The 16,544-nt window shown below is 49.0% G+C and overlaps 1 protein-coding gene across 1 annotated transcript in view; it reads right to left on the bottom strand.

Annotated features, from left to right (window-relative positions):
* The window catches only part of LOC122922565 (rhomboid-related protein 3-like), a 41,825-nt gene that overhangs the window by 7,840 nt on the left and 17,441 nt on the right, over positions 1-16,544 (bottom strand). The window contains exon 7 of the mRNA XM_044273220.1: positions 14,479-14,539. Coding sequence (XP_044129155.1) covers positions 14,479-14,539 — 61 coding nt within the window. The remainder of the gene's footprint in view (positions 1-14,478; positions 14,540-16,544) is intronic.

The raw sequence follows: 16,544 nt of genomic DNA, 5'->3' as shown, positions 1-16,544 counted from the left end.
GTGCTGTTATGGAGATATAGCGTCCCTGACCATGCTTCCTGGTCAGGGCTGCCATCAGAAATTTTGGGGCCCCTTACACAGCTCAAGGCCTGGGCCCCCCCTCCTACCCCGCCCCTTTAGAATCCATCCTGACTCCACCTCCCCTCCACCCCCAAGGATCTACCCCCAAATTTCATAATTTTTTTACAACTACAAAGACAGTAAAAAGTGATAATCAGTGATTTCAGTAAGGAATTCATTTTTGACCAAATAATATGAAGAATGCTACCACGACAAGGTAGACTCTTTTAAGCAGGACCCTCCACTAACATTAACTGCACTACCTGTTCTAATCTGCCCCAGCAATCTTCCCCTTGCACATAAAAAAAAAAAAAAAAAAAAACACAAGGTTTACTGTTACAGTGTTATGGGGGATCTGTGGATGACGTACTGTTATGGGGGGAATCTGTGGAGGACTTACTCTTATGGGGGGAATATGTGGATGACACACTGTTATGGGGGATCTGTGGGTGACACACTGTTATGGGGAAATCTGTGGATGACACTGTTATGGGGAAATCTGTGGATGACACTGTTATGGGGGATCTGTGGATGACACACTGTTTATGGGGATCTTGTGGATGACACACTGTTATGGGGATCTGTGGATGACACACTGTTATGGGGGGATCTGTGGATAGACACTATGGGGGATCTGTGGATGACACACTGTTATGGGGGATCTGTGGATGACACTGTTATGGGGGATCTGTGGATGACACTGTTATGGGGGATCTGTGGATGACACTGTTATGGGGGATCTGTGGATGACACACTGTTATGGGGGATCTGTGGATGACACTGTTATGGGGGATCTGTGGATGACACACTGTTATGGGGGATCTGTGGATGACACTGTTATGGGGGATCTGTGGATGACACTGTTATGAGGATCTGTGGATGACACTGTTATGGATCTGTGGATGACACTGTTATGGGGGATCTGTGGATGACACACTGTTATGGGGGATCTGTGGATGACACACTGTTATGGGGGATCTGTGGATGACACACTGTTATGGGGGATCTGTGGATGACACACTGTTATGGGGATCTGTGGATGACACACTGTTATGGGGGATCTGTGGATGACACACTGTTATGGGGGATCTGTGGATGACACACTGTTATGGGGGAATCTGTGGATGGGATCTGGGGATGACACCTGTTATGAGGGATCTGTGGATGACACGTTATGGGGGATCTGTGGATGACACACTGTTATGGGGGATCTGTGGATGACACACTGTTATGGGGGATCTGTGGATGACACATGTTATGGGGGATCTGTGGATGACACACTGTTATGGGGAATCTGTGGATGACACATTGTTATGGGGATCTGTGGGTGACCACTGTTATGAGGGATCTGTGGATGACACCCTGTTATGGGGGATCTTGGATGACGACACATGTTATGGGGATCTGTGGATGACACTGTTATGGGGGATCTGTGGATGACACTGTTATGGGGATCTGTGGATGACACCTGTTATGGGGGGATCTGTGGATGACACTTGTTATGAGGACTTGTGGTGACAATGTTATGGGGGATCTGTGGATGACACACTGTTATGGGGGATTGTGGATGACACTGTTATGGGGGATCTCTGGATGACACACGTTATGGGGGATCTGTGGATGACACTGTTATGGGGATCTGTGGATGACACTGTTATGAGGGATCTGTGGATGACACTGTTAGGGGGATCTGTGGATGACACTGTTATGGGGATCTGTGGATGCACACTGTTATGGGGGATCTGTGGATGACACTGTTATGAGGAATCTCTGGATGACGCACTGTTATGAGGAATCTGTGGATGACACTGTTATGGGGGGATCTGTGGATGACACTGTTATGAGGATCTGTGGATGACACTGTTATGGGGATCTGTGGATGACACACTGTTATAGGGGAATCTGTGGATGACACACTGTTATGAGGAATCTCTGGATGACGCACTGTTATGAGGATCTGTGGATGACACTGTTATGGGGGGATCTGTGGATGACACACTGTTATGGGGGATCTGTGGATGACACTGTTATGGGGGATCTGTGGATGACACTGTTTATGGGGGGATCTGTGGATGACACTGTATGAGGATCTGTGGATGACACACTGTTATGGGGATCTGTGGATGACACATTGTTATGGGGGATCTGTGGGTGACACTGTTATGGGGGATCTGTGGATGGACACTGTTATGGGGGGAATCTGTGGATGACACTGTTATGAGGATCTGTGGGATGACACACTGTTATGGGGGATCTGTGGATGACACATTGTTATGGGGGATCTGTGGGTGATGCACTGTTATGAGGGATCTGTGGATGACACTCAACCACTCTCAAACCCAACTGGTCAAACTTGTTAAATGGATCACAAACTCAATATGCACAATAACACCCCCCACCCCCTCCAACACTTAATTAACCCCTTCATGGCCTAAACATTTTTTTCAAAGCTGAACACAAAGCTAAATAGGGCTGGGTGGGCTGGCAAGGGAGGGGTTAATAACATCATGGCCCTGTGGGATAATCCAGAAAACAGCTTTGCATTTTACCCCTGAGCAAAGACCACACAACAAGTTGGACATGTAGTACTTTTAGTCCGGCGGCCTTTCGCCGTGCACTGCCGTGCTGGGCCGGAGCTCCGCCCCCGCCCCCATTATAGTCAATGGGGACGGAGCGGTGGTCCGGCGAAATAACGGCAGGACGGATCCGACAGGGTGAACAGCCTGTCGGATCCGTCCTGCCGCTAGTGTGAAAGTAGCCTTACAATCTCATGGCTTCTGAGCAACAGATCGCGTGGTCTTCACAGTCACCTGTCCCTTCTCTTATCTCTCTGCTCCTGTCCCTTAAAGGGGTTGTCCGGGTTCAGAGCTGAACCTGGACATCCCTCCATTTTCACCCCGGCAGCCCCCCTGACATGAGCATCGGAGCAGTTCATGCTCCGATGCTCTCCTTTGCCCTGCGCTAAATCGCGCAGGGCAAAGGCATTTTTCTGAGTTCCGGTGACGTACCGGGCTCTCCATGGGGCTGACAGGAACCCCGGTGACGTCACCGGCACTGATGGGCGGGATTTGGCTCTGCCCTAGCCAGTAAAACGGCTAGGGCAGAGCTAAAGCCCGCCCCTCAGAGCCGGTGACGTCACCGAACACACTGCTGGGCGGAAGTTACCGCCCGGCCGTGTGTTATTGAAAACACAAGAGCCTGTGCCCTGCGCGATCTAGCGCAGGGCACTGGAGCGCATCAGAGCATGAGATGCTCCGATGCCAGGCTCAGGAGAGCTGCCGGGGTGAAAATAAGGGTATGTCCGGGTTCAGCTCTGAACCCGGACAACCCCTTTAATGTTATCACTGCTGCCACAAAAGCCTCAGCCTCAGTGTAAACTGTTCTAGTGACTCGCGGCTCTTTTAACTCAAAGAATCGAATGAGTCTCTTTCTAAGTCTGATCTTTAGATTCTTTTAAAGGGTTTCTACCACATCATTTTGACAAATTTAGCTGTCCGCTAGTGTCTGCTCTACCAAACAATCCTAATATAATAGCTTTTTGTGCAGCCGTTTCCATAAAAAACGAACATTTATTGATATGCTAATGAGCCTCTAGGTGCTATGGGGGCGTCTTTTCAGCACCTAGAGGCTCGGTCTGCCTTCACAAAATGCCGCCCAGCGCGTCCCTCCAGCCCGCCCATCTCCTCTGGAATGCGATCCTACCTCTGAGTCAGCGGACGAATTCTCGCGCCTGCGCCGTGCGCGTCTGTCTTCGGAGCAGTAAATGTCTGACCGCTGCCTGCACAGACATCTCGGTCATCGGAGCAGGCGCAGTGAATGTCTGACCGCTCCCTGCACAGACATCTCCACTGCGCCTGCGCCGATGACCGAGATGTCTGTGCAGGCAGCGGTCAGACATTCACTGCGCCTGCGCCAAAGACAGATGCACCGAAGACAGAGGTAGGATCACATTCCAGAGGAGATGGGCGGGCTGGAGGGACGCGCTGGGCGGCATTTTGTGAAGGCAGACCGAGCCTCTAGGTGCTGAAAAGAAGCCCCCATAGCACCTAGAGGCTCATTAGCATATCAATAAATGTTAGTTTTTTATGGAAACGGCTGCACAAAAGCTATTATATTAGGATTGTTTGGTAGAGCAGACACTAGCGGATCGCTAGTGTCTGATAGCTAATTATGTCAAAACGATGTGGTAGAAACCCTTTAACCTGTGACTCATCCGATTCTTTCTCAGACTCCATGCACTTGTGTCAGTGACTCAGACTCAGAGCTGCTAGTGCTTGCCTTGCCTCAGCTCTGATTGGTTGGTGGGCGGGGAGGGGAGGGGCTGGCAGAAGCAGCTTCCACTCTAGGATCAGATTACACTCCTCCCGAGTCCCTCCCCTCCCTGCTGCCAGCGGCCGGCTCTGCTATTGTGTGCTGTGTGACTCACTGACTCAGCTCTGATTGGTTGGTGGGCGGGATGGGGAGGGGCTGGCAGAAGCAGCTTCCACTCTAGGATCAGATTACACTCCTCCCGAGTCCCTCCCCTCCCTGCTGCCTGCGGCTCTGCTATTGTGTGCTGTGACTCACTGACTCAGCTCTGATTGGTTGGTGGGCGGGGTGGGGAGGGGCTGGCAGAAGCAGCTTCCACTCTAGGATCAGATTACACTCCTCCCGAGCCCCTCCCCTCCCTGCTGCCAGCGGCTCTGCTATTGTGTGCTGTGACTCACTGACTCAGCTCTGATTGGTTGGTGGGCGGGGAGGGGAGGGGCTGGCAGAAGCAGCTTCCACTCTAGGATCAGATTACACTCCTCCCGAGTCCCTCCCCTCCCTGCTGCCGGCGGCTCTGCTATTGTGTGCTGTGACTCACTGACTCAGCTCTGATTGGTTGGTGGGCGGGGAGGGGAGGGGCTGGCAGAAGCAGCTTCCACTCTAGGATCAGATTACACTCCTCCCGAGTCCCTCTCTGCTGCCGGCGGCTCTGCTATTCTGTGCTGTGTGACTCACTGACTGAGACTGAGCGGCTTCACACGGATCGGTTCAGTGAACTGAATCGATTCAAATGAATGATTCGTTCATGAACTGGACATCACTAGCAAGGAATGATCAATTGCCCCCCTCTAGCGATGCAATAAAGTTCAACTCAAGTCACTGACAAATGAGAAGGGGTAAAAAAAAAATTTTTAAAAAAAAATAAATAAATAAAAAAATTTTTTTTTTTTTTTTTTACATTGGAACTGGCCGGGCCCCCCCCAGGGTCTGGGCCCCTTACTGGGGTATTGGCTGTACCCCCCTGATGGCGGCCCTGTTCCTGGTCCACGTATCCGTAGTCAGGTGCACCTTGCCACAGATGGCGTTGCGCAGTGCAAACCCGATTTTGTCCCCTACTTCATTGTGCAGGGAAGGGATGGCTCGCCTTGAAAAGTAGTGGCGGCTGGGCATGACGTACTGTGGGACAGCCACCGCCAGCAGGCCTTTAAAACTATCCGTCTCCATCAGACGGAATGACAGCATTTCAGAGGCCATATGCTGGCATTCAGGGCCAGGGATCGAGGGTGGCTAGGGGGGGTACTTCCTCTCCAGCCTTTGGGAGATGGAGAGCTGAACGCTTCCGTGGGACATTGTGGAGATGCTTGGTGACCCAGGTGGCGGTGTTGCTGGCAGATTCTCTGTTTGCGGGGTGGCACTGTCACTCCAGAGGTGGATGAAGAGGCCGTGACTGCAGCAGAAGAAGAAGCAGGAGGAGCCAGAGACCTTTCTTGGTTCTGGAGGTGTCTACTCCACTGCAGCTCGTGCTTTGCACTTGGATGACTGGTCATGCAGGTTGTGCTCAGGTTGAGAACGTTCATGCCTCGCTTCAGGCTCTAATTACACAGCGTGCAAACCACTCGTGTCTTGTCGTCAGCACTTTGTCTGAAGAACTGCCCCGCCAGGGAACTCCTTGGAGCTGGCGTTGGTGTGCTCGGTCCCTTGCTGCGGTGGGCAGTAGCAGGTGTACTGTCTAGGGGATGGCCGCTCCGCTTTTGCACCCTGCTCCCTCTTCTGCTGTGCTGGTGGCTCTGTGCGACCACCACCTCTTCCTCCGAACTACACAGGTCACTCACATGACCTTGATTCCATGTGGGGTTGAGGACCTCATCGTCCTCCACATCATCTTCCACCCAGTCTTCACCCCTGCCCTCCTTGTCAGTCTGAACACTTTCGAAAGCCCCTGCAGTTGGCACCTGTGTTTTGTCATCATCCGAGACGTGCTGCGATGGTCCTCCCATGTACTCATCTTGAAAGATAAGTGGTTGGGCATCCGTGCACTCAATCTCTTCCACTTCTGGGGCAGGGCTATGTAGATGGCCCTGGGAAACCCTGCTAACAGAGTCATCAAAAAGCAGAAGAGACTGCTGCATGACTTGGGGCTCAGACTGCTTTACTGATTTCCAAGGGGGTGAGGTGAAAGACTGATGGACATGGGCTGCAGGTGCCAACTCTGATCTTTCAGCAGGAGACTGGGTGGGAGACAATGAAGGAACTGGAGGCACTGTCAGCAACCCAATCTACTATCGCCTGTACTTGTTCTGGCCTCACCAGTCGTAGAGCAGCATTAGGCCCGACCAAATACCGCTGCAGGTTCTGTCGCCTACTCGCACCTGAGGAAGGGGTTTCACTTGTGCGTGTAGCTGGCACAGATCGACCACGTCCTCTCCCTGCAACAGGAGCTCCACCAGCAGCACCACGACCTGGGCTACGTCCCTTATTTGACGCTCTCCTTATTCTTTGCGTTCATCCACCAAACTAACAGATGGTTTATGTCAGGCGACAATGTAACCGCCAATAGTCAACAATTAAGATTACTGATAGTAAGGCCGTGCCGGTGTCATAGAGAGGAAACATTTCTTCAGGTCACACAACAGTGAGACAGGCGAATTTTATACAATTACTTCACGGTCACAAAAAATGTGAATTTGTCAACCAACAATGTAACAGCGGTAGTGACTGGTTGTATTGGACGGTCAGAAATGCAGCGCAGGCCGCAAATGTACTTTCTGGGGAAAAAATATGATTTTTTTCACCCACACTCAAACAGATGGATTTAACAGATTTTCTATCACCATCACAGATACAGTGCAGGGCGCAAATGTACTTTTTAGCGAAAACAAATTAATTTGTCCCCACAGGATCTAACAGATGGATTTACTTGGGTTGTACTTTACAGAAAAAAATGTGAATATGTCACCCCCTGGGTCACTGAACTCCCAGACCGATTCCCTATATTATTTTCCCTTCCCCTGGCACATATGCTGTGCTGGTGCACAAAATGGCCGCCGACGCCCACCTAACAGACGGATAAAACTTATTTTTCTGTGTCACTGGGCTCAGGGCAGGGTACAAAAATGTTGCATTGCACCCACAAAAAAATAAAAATAAATCTTGATTGGCTGCTCTGCAGCTTTTCAAAAAGAGCCATTAAATTGCCGAACACCGAACTTTTACTGAAATGTTTTGGTTCGGGTCCGGGGTCAAAAAAATCATCAAGTTCGGTAGGAACCCATACTTTACAGTTCGGGTTCGCTCAACCCTAGTCATCATAAATCCCCACAGATCAGCTCCATATATCATCCTATATCCCCACATATCCGCTCCATATGTCATCATAAATCCCCACAGATCAGCTCCATATATCATCCTATATCCCCACAGATCAGCTCCATGTCATCCTATATCCCCACATATCCGCTCCATGTCATCATATATCCCCACAGATCAGCTCCATATGTCATCCTATATCCCCACATATCCGCTCCATGTCATCATATATCCCCACAGATCAGCTCTGTATGTCATCCTATATCCCCACAGATCAGCTCTGTATGTCATCCTATATCCCCACAGATCAGCTCTGTATGTCATCATATATCTTCACAGATCAGCTCCATGTATTATCCTATATCCTCACAGATCAGCTCTGTCATCATATATCTCCACAGATCGCTTTATATGTGTTCATAAATCCCCACAGATCAGCTCTGTGTATCATCCTATATCCCCACAGATCAGATCCACATGTCATCCTATGGAGCTGATCTGTGGCGATATAGGATGACATATAAAGCGATCTGTGGAGATATATGATGATACACGGAGCTGATCTGTGTGAATGTATGAGGACACGGAGCTGATCAGTGGGGATATTTGATATATAGAGCTGATCTGTGAGGATATAGGTCATCACATATTCTCACAGATCAGCTCTGTATGTCATCATATATCCACACAGATCAGCTGTGCATTATCCTATATCCTCACAGATCCGCTCTGTGTCCTCATACATCCACACAGATCAGCTCCGTGTATCATCATATATCTCCACAGATCGCTTTATAGGTCATCATATATCCTCACAGATCAGCTCTGTGGATCATCCTATATCTCCACAGATCAGCTCCATGTCATCCTATATCTCACAGATCGCTTTATATATCATCCTATATCCCCACAGATCAGCTCCATATGTCATCCTATATCTCCACAGATCAGCTCCATATGTCATCCTATATCCCCACAGATCAGCTCTGTGTGTCATCCTATATCCCCACAGATCAGCTCCATATGTCATCCTATATCCCCACAGATCAGCTCCATATGTCATCCTATATCTCCACAGATCAGCTCCATGTCATCATATATCCCCACAGATCAGCTCCATGTCATCATATATCTCCACAGATCAGCTCCATGTCATCCTATATCCCCACAGATCAGCTCCGTGTGTCATCATATATCCCCACAGATCAGCTCCGTGTGTCATCATATATCCCCACAGATCAGCTCCGTGTGTCATCATATATCCCCACAGATCAGCTCCGTGTGTCATCACATATCTCCACAGATCAGCAACCACCAAATATCCAGGGCGACTCCTGATAGGCTGCTGGATGGATCTCCATTATCACCTGCGCTGTGAGCTAGTGTTGGAAATCACTCGGTGTGAAATCTGGAGCTCCCAATAACCCCCATTATATTCAGGCTTCACATTCAAACTTCTCTCAGTTTAAAAATAATGAGCAGTGACCGTAAAAAATAAATAAAAAAAATCAGTTTCTGAAAACTGCCTGATATTTGTATTGCATGGAGTCAAAAACACAGTCTTGTTTTATATGCAGTGTATGTGCCTTCACCTGGCATTCTAACACTCTCCTTTGCACCTGGTAGCCTCCATTACACGGTCTGATATGGGTGTGGTTCACAGTCTGGCTTTGTTCACATTGCACTAGTTGTCCTGCTAGGCGGTTGTGTGGAAGCTTGGCTGTGAGCTGGATTACATCACCTTCAGACCTTGTTCACACCATAGGTAGCGTAGTGGTAGGACCCCTTGCCATGCTGAGAGCCGTGACGTGGTGCATGTGGGCTCCGATATCTTCCTGACAGGAATATATTGGCAAAAGTCTCAGCTTTTAATATCTGCATTTATGACTAGCCAGTATAGTCAGTGGCATATCCGTGTGATGCATTTTTTCTGTGATTTATTGCATGGAGTCAACCAACTTCCTGTCCCTCTGAACAAGTCTTCCAGTTTAGGTGGCTTGGACTACATTCCACAGTTCTGCATTTTGAGGTTTTTCCTTGTAAATCCTATATGGGACTCAGGTTGGGGGATTGGGCGGCCGCTCCATTACCTCAGTCCTGTTTGTCTGTATTGTTCTCTCACTGGTGGGTTCTGGGTCATTGTTGCTGAAAGTCCCATTTCAAGGACCTTTCTTCTTCAGCATAGGACAATATGATCTCCTCCAGTATTCTAATATATTCACACTGTATTCCTTGTATGTGATAAATAGTCCCAGCACCATGGTATGAGACACATCCCCATATCAGGATATCTGCCCCACCATGCTTTACAGTCTTCACAGTGCACTGTGGCTTGAATCCAGTGCTCGGGGGACAACTGACACTGTCTGCGGCCACTAGACCCATGTCTTTGGGCCTTTGCTGTGAGTTATTTCTGGTAATTTGTCTTCTGATTATAGCAGCACTCACTGGTGACTTCAGATCTTCCTTCATCTTTCTGGAGGGGATCATTGGCTTCACATCACCGTCTTCTGATTATAGCAGCACTCACTGGTGACTTCAGATCTTCCTTCATCTTTCTGGAGGGGATCATTGGCTTCACATCACCGTCTTCTGATTATAGCAGCACTCACCGGTGACTTCAGATCTTCCTTCATCTTTCTGGAGGGGATCATTGGCTTCACATCACCGTCTTCTGATTATAGCAGTGCTCACTGGTGACCAGATCTTCTCTCATCTTTCTGGAGGTGACCATTGGCTTCACATCATCGTCTTCTGATTATAGCAGTGCTCACTGGTGACTTCAGATCTTCTCTCATCTTTCTAGAGGGGATCATTGGCTTCACATCATCGTCTTCTGATTATAGCAGTGCTCACTGGTGACCAGATCTTCCCTCATCTTTCTGGAGGGGATCATTGGCTTTTGATTATAGCAGGGCTCACTGGTGACCAGATCTTCCCTCATCTTTCTGGAGGTGATCATTGGCTTCACTTCATCGTCTTCTGATTATAGCAGTGCTCACTGGTGACCAGATCTTCTAATCTTTCTGGAGGTGATCATTGGCTTCACTTCATAGTCTTCTGATTATAGCAGTGCTCACTGGTGACCAGATCTTCTAATCTTTCTGGAGGTGATCATTGGCTTCACTTCATAGTCTTCTGATTATAGCAGTGCTCACTGGTGACCAGATCTTCTAATCTTTCTGGAGAGGATCATTGACTTCACTTCATTGTCTTGTGATTGTAGCAGGGCTCACTGGTGACTTCAGATCTTCTCATATCTTTCTGGAGGTGACAATTGGCTTCACTTCATTGTCTTCTGATAATAGCAGCACTCACTGGTGACTTAAGATCTTCTCTCGTCTTTCTGGAGGGGAATCATTGGCTAAGAAGTTGCCATTTTGGCTATTCTTCCATATATTTGTACAGTAGTCCCCACTTCCTTCTGCATCTTTAAGTTTTGGTTGCCACTTCCAAGCATCTGAAATCACTTTTGCTGCACTTCTCTGCATGTTTTTCCCTCCGATCAACTTTTTAATCAAGGTACGTTCTTCATCAGAACAATTAGACATTTTCCCCAGTATTTTAGAAGGAAATACACTATGACCAAAATGAGCAACATCCGCCACGCTCCTGCCTTAAATAAAGGCCAAAATTAACCTGTTATTCCACAGAATGAATGACCACTAATTTAACTGCTCACTGCCATTATTTTGAGCCTCTTTCCATTTATTAGTCAATTCTTCAGGATGAGCGGCATGCAGGTCCTGATTGATGGATCTGTTTATACTATCACACTGGATGAGTAGCATGCAGGTCCTGATTGTTGGGTATGTTTTTACTATTATTCTGGATGAGTAGCATGCAGGTCCTGATTGTTGGGTATGTTTTTACTATTATTCTGGATGAGTAGCATGCAGGTCCTGATTGTTGGGTATGTTTTTACTATTATTCTGGATGAGTAGCATGCAGGTCCTGATTGTTGGGTATGTTTTTACTATTATTCTGGATGAGTAGCATGCAGGTCCTGATTGTTGGGTATGTTTTTACTATTATTCTGGATGAGTAGCATGCAGGTCCTGATTGTTGGGTATGTTTTTACTATTATTCTGGATGAGTAGCATGCAGGTCCTGAGTGTTGGGTATGTTTTTACTATTATTCTGGATGAGTAGCATGCAGGTCCTGATTGTTGGGTATGTTTTTACTATTATTCTGGATGAGTAGCATGCAGGTCCTGATTGTTGGGTATGTTTTTACTATTATTCTGGATGAGTAGCATGCAGGTCCTGAGTGTTGGGTATGTTTTTACTATTATTCTGGATGAGTAGCATGCAGGTCCTGATTGTTGGGTATGTTTTTACTATTATTCTGGATGAGTAGCATGCAGGTCCTGAGTGTTGGGTATGTTTTTACTATTATTCTGGATGAGTAGCATGCAGGTCCTGATTGTTGGGTATGTTTTTACTATTATTCTGGATGAGTAGCATGCAGGTCCTGATTGTTGGGTATGTTTTTACTATTATTCTGGATGAGTAGCATGCAGGTCCTGATTGTTGGGTATGTTTTTACTATTATTCTGGATGAGTAGCATGCAGGTCCTGATTGTTGGGTATGTTTTTACTATTATTCTGGATGAGTAGCATGCAGGTCCTGATTGTTGGGTATGTTTTTACTATTATTCTGGATGAGTAGCATGCAGGTCCTGATTGCTGGGTCGGTTTTTTTATTACTGTACTAAGGGTGGCTGTACACAAGCAGGTTCTTCATCTGGATGCAATGCATGTAGTGAACCGGACTGAATCCTCATCCAGTCATTTTTCACGCATTATGTTTGCATTCAGGACAAATCTCTACGAGTTGCTCTACGAGTTCTTATACGAGATGCTCTACGAGTTCTTATACGAGATGCTCTACGAGATGCTCACACAGCTCTAAATGGCGCTGTGTGAAATATGGAAGGCATCTGACTGCAGTGTTCTTCACTGATGGTTGCTGGAAGATGTCATTCTTCAGTTTTTCTTCACGTGTGAAAAATGCTGCAATCTGGATACAATCCCGGACAGGAAAAAAACACCCGGAAAGAAATCGCAGACAAAACGGATTCAACCAGTGTGCAAAACCATTAGATCTTTCCTGAACGGATCCTGAAGCAATCGGGATCACTCATGTGACAGAGGCCTAAGGGTGCTGCCCCACCCCATGGCAGGGCTATGTTTTAGACGTGGCAAAAAAAGCATTGACAGAAGGCATGCAGTTTTAACAACGTACCTGTGGTCACGGCGCTTTTTATTCCAGCAAAGGGGAAATAAGTAAATGATGCAACAAAACTGAATGTCATTAGTCTCAGGGCAGAGCTACACTCAGGTGGTCGAGGTCGCTGGGTTCTACCTTTACAGGAAGAAACTCCCCAAAACCGTAGGGACGTTGTTGCAAAAAGTGCATGCAGGGTTTTTTTTAAGCTTTTTTTTTGCCACATCCAAAACACAGCCCGGCGACGCCATGTGCCAGCATCCGGACAAGTCAGTCATCTGCTTGGCAGAAGTATCTCTTCTACCAAGACCTTTATCTGCTAGTTTTCTATATTCATTGCTCCATACGGAATTCTACGGGATTTTCAGCTTCTTCTTAGAACTGTTTTCAGCAGTTTTCTTCTTTTCTTACTTTTTTTGTTAAAAAGGAAAACACAAATAATCCGGCATTTATTTATTCTTCATCCCTCTGACCAATTTCCCTCATACACCAGTCACTGTCATCATCATTGTCACCATCATCACCACCATCATTGTCACCATCATTTCCACTACCATCATCATAGTCACCACTGTCACCATCATCATCATCATAGTCACCATCATCACCACCATCATCATCATAGTCACCACTGTCACCATCATCATCATATTCACCACCATCACTGACCATCATCACCACCACTGTGACCATCATCACCACCACTGTCACCATCATCATAGTCACCACTGTCACCATCATCATAGTCACTACTGTCACCATCATCATCACCACTATTGTCTCCATCATGGTCACCATCAGTCCGCACCATTGTCAACATCACCACCATCATCATAGTCACCATTATCACTACCATCATCATAGTCACCACTATCACCATCATTGTCACCATCATCATCATAGTCACCACTGTCACCATCATCACCACTGTCACCATCACCACAGTCACCATCATGATAGCCACCATCATTATAGTCACCACCACTGTCACCATCATCATCGTCACCACTGTCACCATCATCATCGTCACCATCACTGTGACCATCATCACCACCACTGTCACCATCATCATCATCACCACCACTGTCACCATCACCGTCACCATCATCATAGTCACCACTGTCACCATCATCATCACCACTATTGTCTCCATCATCATCACCATCAGTCCGCACCATTGTCGCCATCATCACTGTCTGTTCTTTCCACTCTGGGCTTTTGAACGCTGTCCACAGGACGGTTCAGTAAGATGCGTCCGAGGAGCAGGTGGAGCGCAGGAGAACGGCGTTGCAGGCTTTTTATTGTATTTTAGTCTATTTAAGAGGCGTCTCCCGAGCTGCACCCTCTTATCACTATGTGCAGGACATCCCTGACGGTCTCAGTGCAGGAGGAGCAGCCGCGAGCGCTCGGAATCAGCTCTGCTATATGCTCCTGCCCCTGTAAGCAGCCAGGAGGTACCTCAGGGGCCAGTCAGACATGAAGCAGTTATGGGGTTCACCACCTCCTTATCTCGCCTGACAGATGACGATGATGAAATCTCTGTATGTTCTACAGGCTGAGGCCGGGGGGCAGAGTCCTGGTGCATGGAGGACCCCTAAACTGCAGTCATGGGGGCTTAGGTGTCTCATACTCACTACATATTAAGGCGAAGGACATGCGCAGGAGCTTGAAGTGACAGCGCATCCCGGACCAGTTCTGAGGACAAAGAAAAGATTAGTCATTCCAAAACATTGCACCCCAAAGCCCCTGGACCCCCCACACATCACACCCCCATACCCCTGGACGCCCCACACATCACCCCCCCATACACCTGGACGCCCCACACATCGCACCCCCATACCCCTGGACGCCCCACACATCGCACCCCCATACCCCTGGACCCCCCACACATCGCACCCCCATACCCCCCACACATCGCACCCCCATACCCCTGGACCCCCCACACATCGCACCCCCATACCCCTGGACCCCCCACACATCACACCCCCATACCCCTGGACCCCCCACACATCACACCCCCATACCCCACACATCGCACCCCCATACTCCTGGACCCCCCACACATCACACCCCCATACCCCTGGACCCCCCACACATCACACCCCCATACCCCTGGACGCCCCACACATCACACCCCCATACCCCTGGACGCCCCACACATCACTGGACGCCCCACACATCACACCCCCATACCCCTGGACCCCCCATACATCACACCCCAATACCCCTGGACCCCCCACACATCACACCCCAATACCCCTGGACCCCCCACACATCACACCCCTATACCAACCACACATCGCACCCCAATATCCCTGGACCCCCATCACACCCCAATACCCCTGGACCCCACACACATCGCACCCCAAACTCCTAGACCCCCTCACACCCCAATATCCCTGGACCCCCATCACACCCCAATACCCCTGGACCCCACACACATCGCACCCTAAACTCCTAGACCCCCTCACACATCGCACCCCAATACCCCTGGACGCCCCACACATCCCAACCCAATACCCCTGGACCCCCCACACATCACGCCCCAATACCCCTGGACCCGACACACATCGCACCCCAATACCCCTGGACTCGACACACATCGCACCACAAATTCCTGGACGCCCCACACATAGCACCACAAACTCCTGGACACCCCACACATCGCATGCCAAAACCCTTGGAACTCCCACATACACTGCTCACAAAATATTTGGGATATTTGGCTTTCGGGTGAAATTTCAGGAAAACTTAAGAAGTTCCGGCTTACATAAGAAAAGTTGGGCATTTACGTAGAAGCAGTAATGGTGTTTACCGCCGGCCGAGTGACGTCACATTCAAGGGAATGGAGCTTAGCCGCGCCCAGGCCAGTGATACTAGTCATGACGTCACTCGGCCAGCAGTAAACAGTGAGAAGGCCGCGGTGCTGCTGGAGCGCCGCTACCTTCTCAAACAGCTGATTGGCAGAGGTCCCGGGTGTCGGACCCCCGCCGATCAGATGCTGATGATCTATCCAGAGGATAAATCATCAGTTTAAACAAAGTCCAGAACCCCTAGTTCTCCTGTAAAGGTTAGAAGCATTTTAGGGTCATCCAGACTTTTTGTGAGTAGTGCATCACACCCCAAAACCAAGAAACCCCACATATCACACCCCAAAACCCCTGGAACCCCCACACATCAAAACCAAGGCACCTCAGATATCAAACTCCAAAACACCAGTCACCCCCATGTCCCACCGCAAAACCCAAGCACCAGACAGAACTCCTGATGGTCACTTTACTTCCTTCACTGATGGGGGGGAATGGAGGTTCTGTCCCTCACTTATGGGGGGGGGGGGGGTGTGGAGGTTCTGTCCCTTCACTGTGATGGGGGAATGGGGGTTTCTGTCCCTCACTGTGATGGGGGGGAATGGGGTTTCTGTCCCTCACTGTGATGGGGGGAATGGGGGTTTCTGTCCCTCACTGTGATGGGGGGAATGGGGGTTTCTGTCCCTCACTGTGATGGGGGAATGGGGGTTTCTGTCCCTCACTGTGATGGGGGGAATGGGGGTTTCTGTCCCTCACTGTGATGGGGGGAATGGGGTTTCTGTCCCTCACTGTGATGGGGGGGAATGGGGGTTTCTGTCCTCACTGTGATGGGGGGAATGGGGGTTTCTGTCCCTCCTGTGATGGGGGGAATGGGGGTTTCTGTCCCTCACTGT

Source organism: Bufo gargarizans, unplaced genomic scaffold (genome assembly GCF_014858855.1).
Source record: "Bufo gargarizans isolate SCDJY-AF-19 unplaced genomic scaffold, ASM1485885v1 fragScaff_scaffold_483_pilon, whole genome shotgun sequence".
Taxonomy (NCBI): Eukaryota; Metazoa; Chordata; class Amphibia; order Anura; family Bufonidae; genus Bufo; species Bufo gargarizans.
This window is presented reverse-complemented; position numbering and strand designations above follow the sequence as displayed.